The sequence below is a fragment of the Mus musculus genome, chromosome 17 (assembly GCF_000001635.26).
Source record: "Mus musculus strain C57BL/6J chromosome 17, GRCm38.p6 C57BL/6J".
In the NCBI taxonomy this organism is placed as follows: Eukaryota; Metazoa; Chordata; class Mammalia; order Rodentia; family Muridae; genus Mus; species Mus musculus.
Window position 1 is genome coordinate 36881342 of NC_000083.6, and position 9078 is coordinate 36890419.

Genomic DNA, 9078 nt, shown 5'->3' on the forward strand with positions numbered 1-9078 from the left:
GCTTACTCCCTTTTGAAAGATTTGATGACTTCCCAGTAAGGTGACTGATATACCTCCAGACTCCATTTGCTTCCCCAGGAAGAGTTACAGTCTGTCTAAAGGCTCCAGGCTTAGGCTCCCAATTTGCTCTTTACCAGACCCCAGAGAAGTGTTACACACTTTACCTGACATCCACAGGTTGACTCCTGATTTTTCTCTACTTACATTGTAAAAGGTAATTCTATCACAAAAAAAAAAAGAGAGACCCATCCCAGTTGGTTTAAATAATAGGGAAGTTTATTATAAAAACAGATACAGAAGTAAGAGAAAATTGTTTTTACAATTTTCCAGTCCTTATGGAAACTATGGGCAGGGACAGGGTGATTAGTGGGGGCATTTTCAGTTCCCAGAAGTATCTACTTCCAACTTTACTTGTGGTGGTGGAAGGGTTTACTGCAACTGTAAAGCCCAGGTTCCCTGATTCTTGTCACCCAGAAGATGGAGGCCGCTCTAGGAAACTAGGAGCTGCCCACAAATCTTTCCCCTCAGCGTCCCCAACTTTAGCAAAAAGAGTCTCTTGAATGTGTCTATCAGCAAGAAAGCGTCTATGGCCACTAGAGTTGACCTTCATTACTTCTGCTATATTCCTTTAATGAGAAGCAAGTCACTGATGGCACTCATTCTCCAGAGGACAAAGTTACAAGTACCTGAACATGAGGGTGAGGACTGTGGAAATCACCCTCAAGTCTGCATGCAACAGTCATAATGAATGGTCAGTGTGGGCTGTACAAACAGGAGGTTCTATCAGAGTCAGAAGAGCTAGTACCCAATAAACCTGCCAAACTCCATAAGCTGAGGTGGGCTCACTCTGCTCTTTCATCCAGATGTTTCGATGCCCACGAGACCATGGGCAGTAGGTGCAATCATCAGCACACAGTTATATGGAGATCTGAAATGTCTGGTCACAGCAGTGGGAGCCACAAGCTCAAGTCTGGCTTAGGAAGGAGATTATGTCCCAGCGTCAGAAGCTAGATCATCAGATGGGAGCTGTGAGGATGAGAATATACCAGGAAGACTAACTGAGCTTTGGACCAGCTGGAGAAACACGAGAGAGAAGTCCTTCTAATTTCTGTGGTGCGCTCCTAAAGACAAAGAAATCATTCATTAATTCATACATGTTCTACTGAATCTTCCCCTGGCCATGTAGTATGATGGTATCAAGTATATCTCCTTGACTTTTTAAATTTAGCCCATATACATATCTATGTTATGTGGTCTGCATGTGTCTTCATATGTGGGACAGAGGGAAAGGGGCTTATACCTGTCCAGTAAGTCACTGGCATCCTGGGAAAGAAAAGGTGACAGTCAGTTTCTATGTTCTTGCCACTGAATACCCTCCCTGGTTCATGCTTGAGGGCCGCTCTGCATGCTGCCATGAGACCCAAAGCACAGCACCCCGCCTCACTCTGTTGTGTCATGGTGTAGACCTGTACAATCCACCTGCCCCACACTCAACACACACACACACACACACACATACACACACACACACACACACACACACACACATGCATGCACACTTGTGCTCAGGAGAGCATGCATGTGCATGTACACACACAGACCACATGCACACACACATTCTCGAACACTCACTCGTGTGCTCTCATGTACACACACACACACCACATACACATGCATGCACACACACTGAAACCACCACACATACCAGGAGAACCTCCCCTTACACCTCCCAGAAGGGACCTGCAGGAAGCCTGTTTACTATTCAAAGAATCCCTCTCTGAACTTGGGGGTGTCTTAGGAAGTACACCTTCAGGGTGCTGGCATCCAGATCCTTGGCCATCCTTTCCAGGCCAGAAACCAGGATGCTGAGCTGTGTTACTGCCTCAGAGAAGCTAAAGATCTTGGCCACCTCCTCTGGTAAGTCCTCTTGGTCCAGCCAATGCCATGGGAGAGCCTTCAGTTGTTCCTTGGTTTGGTCTTGGTTCTGCAGGTCAGTTCTTAGCCTGTGACACTCACAATCCACCTGAAAGCAGAGAAGAGGAGCTACCCTGAGATTCAATAATAGAGGGCTCTCTCCTGGCTCTCTAAGCACTGAATAGCTAGGTGGGAATATTGTTCTCCACTCCTCTTCCTACACAGCCTTGCCTCACCAGCCATTGTACTTCAGGAGCTCTTCACAAAGCTCCTCCCACTTCCCACCTCACAGTTCTGAGCACATCTGCAGATATTGGAGTCCTGCCACAGTGGAACACACACACACACACCACTCAGCTATGCTCTTTTGATGTCTGCTTTCAGCCCTGTAAGTGAGGAGAGAGCTCACCCAAGTGAGCGAGGGGGATAGAAGAGTGATTGCCAAGGACAGATTGGAGTCTCGTGACTTTTGTAAAATTTTGAACTATCTATTTTGATTCTCGCTGAGAACCAGGGAGAATAGGTATTTTTCTTTAAGAAAAAAAAATGCATGGAGGTCAGAAGGCTTCGCATTCTGTTCACTAATCAATCTCAAAACCAAGCCCCAAACCAAGGTTTTCAGCCTGCATGATCACAGTTCCACAACTGCGGCTGCTCTGAAGACAGTTGTCCACGACAAGGGAGAGGCCCTTCAGAACTCAGACAGCCACCTGCAGAGCCTGCAGCATCTTCTTTTCCTGAGCCTTCAGCTGTTGAAGGTTCCCAAGGTCCTTTCTGAGCTTCCTGCTTCTCCGGTTGAGTCTTTCCTAGAGAGACAAAGGTGGAGGATGAGGCAGTGTCCACAGGGGAATCCTCCACAGCACACAACAGGCCCTTGGGTGAGACTGAACTAACATCAAAACCAGGCCTGGTGCTATTCACCTTTAATCCCAGCACTTGGGAAGCAGAGGCAGCTATACTGAGTTTGAGACCAGCCTGGCCTTCACAGCCAGTTCCAGGTCAGCCAGGTTTATGTAGAGAGACCCTGTTTCAAAAAAAACAAAACCAAGCCATTTCTGGGGAATGACTCAGCACTTAAGAGCGCTTACTGGTCTTCAGAAGACCTGAGTTCAGTTCCCAATACCCACATTGGACAGCTCACAACTGCCTGTAACTTCAGTTTTAGGGAATTCAATACCTTCCTCTTTTCTGACTTCCAAGGACACATACACATCATACACATGTACACACGAACAATATTTTTGAGAGAAAGCAAATATAAATAATGTCAATAATTCTAAATGCATGAAACAAGACGGGGGCATCATTTACCATGTTTAAGATAAGTAAGAGAGTTCCGGTTTTAGAAACATATTTAAAGATGTTTTAATTTTTAATTATGTGCAGGAGTATGTGTCTGCATATGAATATGTGCATGTGTATGGGTGCCCAAGGAGCCTAGACAAGCACTAGCAGCAGATCTCAGGAAGATAGAATTACATACAGGTGGTTCTGAGCCACCTGGTGTGGGTGCTGGGAACCAAACTTAGGTCTTCTGAGAGAGCAATACTCCCTCTTAACTACTTAGCCTCTAACGCCTGTAAATGCACCTCCTCTCTCTCTGTCTCCCTCTCTCTGTCTCTGTGTCTCTCTCTCTGTTTCTGTTTGTCTCTGTCTCTCTGTGTCTCTCTGTGTCTCTCTGTGTCTCTGTGTGTGTGTGTGTGTGTGTGTGTGTGTGTGTGTTTGTTGTTGTAGAGACAGGGTTTCACTGTGTAGCTCAAATTGGTTCGGAATTTGGATATCAGCCTGCCGTAAGTGCTGGGGCTTAAAGGTTTGCACCACCACACCTGGCTCCAGACCATGACTTTGTATGCTAATGTGGAAAAAAAGTAATTAAAGAAATTTTAAACAAACCCTGATTAATAAATTCTCCAAGTGTAACAGGATTTCTCTGGACTTGGATTCTGCATCTGCTCCCCACACCCCGTCTTTGTCCTGGTGCATGTCTCAGCTGTGATGTCACTTCCGTGATGTCACTTCCGGATAGGCCTTGGTTGATCACTCTAGGAAGGGCCACCCACTATTCTCCTTCTTAGATCACCAACACTTGTAGTTCTGTTTCTTGCCTGCCTCTCTGATAAGTGCAGTTGGCCTTGTTTATGTACGTGCAGCAGACACTCACTGTCTTCCTTATAAGAACAAATGTTCATATTTATTTTTCTACACTTCCTGTTACTACTTAAGTATGGACTTGAAGTCCTGAATCACCTTTGCGTTTCCTCCCCAATGCCTGTCGTGACATCTTACAGACAGCGCAGACCCGAGTTAATCATTCAAGTATGGAAGAGCCCTGTCTTTGCACACCTGACTCATGGGAAGCCCTACCCCTCTACTGTAGACTTAGTAGACACAGTAGAACATGGCCCTTTCAGCTTTCTGAATCATCCTGTACATTCGGTTTCGATTTAGACTGTCTCGTCTATTGTTCCACATGGTGACGACTTTCTTTAAAAGCCAACTATCTGAGAGACTTTGGAAATTTACCCTTCAGGGCTGAGGAAGACGTTCAGTGATAGAACATTTACCTGGCATGTGGCGGGCCCTGGGTTCAAACCACAACTCCACAAAGAAAAAGGGCAAAAAAGATAAAAGAATATTTAGCCTTCACTATTGGGTAGAAAGACCTGACAGGGAAGTATGCACAGGGCAGACAAGGAAGGGTCAGCTTTGGCTTTCACCGTGAAGCCCCTGAAGTTTCAGGTTGGGTATCTACTTGACAACAGCCCTTCTTATTCACAGGCATTGATAATGCCGATCATCAGGTGAGAACAGAAGTTAAATGGAAGCCAAATGTCCATAGACGATAGACGCTTGCTCAGAACTTCTGAAGCAGAGGGAGTTAGAGAGTGGGCCCTAGAGGTGAGGCTGCAACCACAAGGTGTAGACAGCAGGATGATGGGATGGGTGAGGCCACTCCACGGGAGACACTGAATGACCAGAACCCATTTTAAGGATATGACATCATACAGAAATGTCAGAACCATTCACCTTTAGCATCCCCAGATGACGCAGGTTTCTCTAGCAGATTAGCAGGTGTACAATGTACACCTTTGACTCCTTGCTCTTCTGAGTCAAGAGAAATACCAGTGCTGAGGAGGAGGTCTAGCATGTGTGAGGAGGCCTTGCGTTCAAACCCTAGAACTATTTTTGGGTTTTTTTTTTTTTTACAATTATTTTTGAAAAGAGTAGAAGCAAAAAGAGAGAACTAAGGTTTGGAAAGAAAAAGATGAAGCCTAGCAAGAAGCTTTGGGCGGAGCCAAACGGTAGAACAAGAAAAGCTAAGTGTGGTAACATCTGTAATTCCAGCACCCAGCAGGCTAAGGCAGGAGGACTGCCATCAGTTACAGATGAACTGGGACTACAGAGTAGGGTTCTGTCTTGAGGAATGCAAACAAACAATGGGTCTGGAGAGATGACTCAGTAGTTAAGAGCACTGACTGCTCCTGGAGAGAACCTGGAACCCAGATGGCAGCCTGTAACTTCCTGTAACTCTAGTTCCAAGGGATCTGATGATCTTTTCTGGCTTTCTCATATACCAGGTATGCATGTGGTGCACATGTGGCAAAACACATGTGCACATATAATAAAAATAAATTAAATTGTACAAAGTGAAAAAAAAACCTGTCTATATTACAAATGCGCAGTTCTTCGAACTGTTTGACATGGTGAATCTGCTGACATATGCCTGTAATCTAGCTACTCTGGAGGCTATAGCACAGGGATACAAAGTAAGATTCTGTCTCAAAATAAAAAGTAAAAAAGAAGACTGTATATTTAGCTTACCTTGCATGTATGTACAAGACCCTAGGTTCAACCTTTACCCCTAGTACTGTGAGAGGAACAGGAGGAGGAGGAAGGGGGAAAGGAATGAAAAAAGAAAGAAGGGGGAAGATGAAAAGGAGGAAGAGGAAGGGGGTTGGCATACAGGCAGGATACAAAGAACAATGGGACAGGACAAGAGCTACATGGGACATTCAATAAAATGGTGGTGGGACAGTTTGCTATAATTTGGAAAAGGTAAAGTTAGATTTCTAGCTTATACTTTCACCAAAATATCTTGGCTATTTTAATGTCTCCAAAATACACACTAAAATGTATTCATCATGTTATCCTGTGTAACCTAAAAACCATAACCTGTGAATAATCTAGTTTTCTAACTTTTGATCTATTCATGGGGTTGGAAAGAGACATTCAGGAGCTCTGGATGCATTAATGGGAAAAATGAGGAAATGTCCAAAACATCGGAAAGATAGAGGAAAAGACAGAGGGCACTGGAAAGATGGCTCAGTGGGTAAGGGCACTTGCCACCAAGTCTCATTATCTGAGCCCAGTCTTCACAACCCACATGGTAAAAGGAGAAAACTCACTTCACAAAGTTATCCTCTGGCCTCCACATGCAAGCCACGGCACATCCTTACCAACACAGCATGTAGACACACAATAATTCAGTGTTGTTTTATCTTTTGAAGTACCGAGGATTGAACCCACAGCTTCATCTATGTCAAGCAGGTGTTCTACCTCTGAGCTACATCCCTAGTGTATGTCTTTCTGATTCTGTCCCTCTCTCTTGTGAATGAGTGCATGTGTGTGTGTGTGTGTGTGTGTGTGTGTGTGCGCGTGCGCGCACACACGAGTGTATGATAAAAAAGACTATTCAAACACACTGATATATTTTAGAAGGACAGATCAAAAGAAATCTAATGCTGATTATCTCTGAAGACTGTGAATAGGTAAAGACAAGGGAAAAGATTCATTATTATTTTCTTACATTTATTTACTTGGAAGGGGGCACCCATGGTGGAACTTAGGTGGAAGTTAGTGGCAGTTAATACGAACCATTTCTATCCTTCTACCATGTGAGTCCCAGAGATCAAACTCAGGGAAGAAAGCTTGGTTCCACACTCCTTTACCCTCAATGGTCTCATATCTCACAGGTAAGAGTTTTAGTTTTGATATTTTATCATTTGGTATCGACTGTATTTACTACCAAAGGCGTGAATCGTTTTTTTAGAAAAAAATAAATAAATAACACAAGAAACAACAGTAGTGTTCCGGAAAGGAAGGAAAGGGGGGAGAGGGGAATAGGGCATCGTGTACAAGTTTTCAGATTTCAAATCTTTACAAGATAACAGCACAGATAAAACTTGATGACATGTCTAGACTAGCTTCTAGGACCATCCACCAGGGAACCCAATATAATCTTAGTCAAGAAGTGGTTCTCATTTCTAGTACAACATCTCATTAACTTGTACATTATGTAATACAGCCTCTCATTATCCAGCACAGCATCTCATGAACTAATACATTATCTAGTACAGCAAGAGTAAACACAGTGGCCCATACTTCCTGGGTCTTCACCATCATAGTAGCAGGATCACCTACATCGATACACGGAGACCTGGAAACCCTGATAGTAGCAGAGAGGCACACAGAAAAGCAAAGACCAAGGCCCCAAGTTGGATGACCAGAAAAGTCAAAGGAGAGTGTCAGTTACCAAGCCTCTGTGAGGATCTGAACTTAGGAAGGGTCCAATGGGGTGACACAAGCTTACCTTGTAGTGGCTGATGGCATTTTCAATGGAGAGTTCAGTATGGGACTGGTGTTCAGGGGATTGGAGGCATTCCTCACACAAGAGATGTCCGCTAGCCTCACAGAACCTGCGCACCCTCTTCTGGTGGGTGTGGCAGATGTAATTGTCTCCAAGGACCCCCTCGGAACATGGCTTCCTGCAGACTGGGCAGCTGAGAATCCCAGAGACTGAAGCCTTATCCATGTGCTGGGTCAGGCACATGCGGCAGAAGAGATGTCTGCAGTCGGTGCTCACAGCCTCCTTCAGGGGATCCAGGCAGATAGGACAAATGTCCTGGTTGTCCTTGTCAAGAGAGCCCATGGTCCCACCTCACTAGTCTCCCCACTGGGTCTTTTGAAGGCCAGATTGTCCCATGTGAAAGGGCTCGGTAGAAGGTGATCTGGAGCAAGATAAAGTGGACTGGGGCCTGGACTTAAGGCCACTGTCCACTATCAGAGAGTCCAGAGTCTGGACTATAAGAGACACAATCCTGCAGGGATTTCAAAAAAAACTCAGTATTTGCTAAACTTGAAACTATTCCTTATACAATTCTTCCACAGACCTGGAGGAAGCAGGAGCTCCAAACCCCAATTCTGTTTTGAGAGTTTTCTGTGCAATCGTTTTACAGTTTAAAGCTAAATTTTAGGCCACCTTGTTACGGTCATGGCCAGAAGTAAACTATCAACGACAAGCTGACAGTCTCTACTGTGTGGCTGGCAGGGAGAATTCAGACAGAACTTTATGTGTCCCCTCTGGGGCTGGTTCCCTACAGGGCTCACTGCTGCTGTTTGATACCACTAACCTCTTAAGGTGGAACCTTGTCAGTGACCCTTTATTAACCATCAAGTTATCCAAGAGTGCAATGATGTCATGTTGAAAGAGAAAGAGAACAGGAGAGAGGGGGGAGGGAGGGGGAGGGAGGGAGGGAGGGAGGGAGAGAGAGAGGGAGAGAGAGAGAGAGAGAACATATGACGCTACTTTGTCCTTTCCTTTCAAACAACTTCCAAGGATGACCTAAAAAAGGAAGTGCCTCCTCCTCCTCTTCCTCCTCCTCTTCTTTACCCCACTTCTTGTTTGAGCACCCTCCCCAAAATTACTCTCTTAATACCCTACCTCAAATCTCTCCTTTTCAACTTCATTTTCTTGGTCTCCAGACCTAGGGAGAAGACCAGCAGATGAGCCGGTTCTTCTTGAATTATGCCAATTATATACACTCACATGCCTGTGAAACTAGGGAGAAGGTGAAGAGATTCCTCCTGCTTCAGCAGTGAATTATCAGGGAAATGAAAATACCCATGAGCTGCACTCACTGAACAGTGAGATGAACTTTGTGGCAGGGTGTGGCATATTTTCTTACGGGGAAGAGGAAAGTCTCAGTGCCTTTAATGCAAATCTCACAGAACTTGAATGCAAATATCACCAACTGAGAATGAGCCCCAAGAACCTCACACATGTGGAACCACAAATTCTAGATGTGTCACATGACCGTGACACCTGGGTGATGCGGAGGACGGTCCACATAATTGTCCTTAATAGTCCCAGCTTCAACAGTGGCG

The 9078-nt window shown here is 45.0% G+C and overlaps 1 protein-coding gene across 11 annotated transcripts; it reads right to left on the bottom strand.

The window, feature by feature from the left end:
• Positions 1-254: 254 nt before the first annotated feature.
• On the bottom strand, positions 255-8816 carry Trim40 (tripartite motif-containing 40). Of its 11 annotated transcripts, none has more exons than NM_001172168.1 (6): positions 8636-8784; positions 7505-8352; positions 2625-2720; positions 1910-2023; positions 1301-1323; positions 257-1121 (listed from the first exon to the last, which is right to left on the bottom strand). In NM_001172168.1, exons 2-6 carry the CDS (start codon positions 7841-7843, stop codon positions 1055-1057), a joined length of 639 nt encoding a protein of 212 aa, NP_001165639.1. In that variant the 5' UTR covers positions 7844-8352; positions 8636-8784; the 3' UTR covers positions 257-1054. The 11 variants fall into 11 exon arrangements, with proteins under 11 accessions (XP_017172846.1, XP_017172847.1, NP_001165639.1 ...); NM_001033235.3 differs by having other exon boundaries at positions 1808-2023; XM_017317357.2 differs by lacking the exon at positions 8636-8784 and having other exon boundaries at positions 255-1121; positions 1808-2023; positions 7505-8435.
• Positions 8817-9078: the final 262 nt, after the last annotated feature.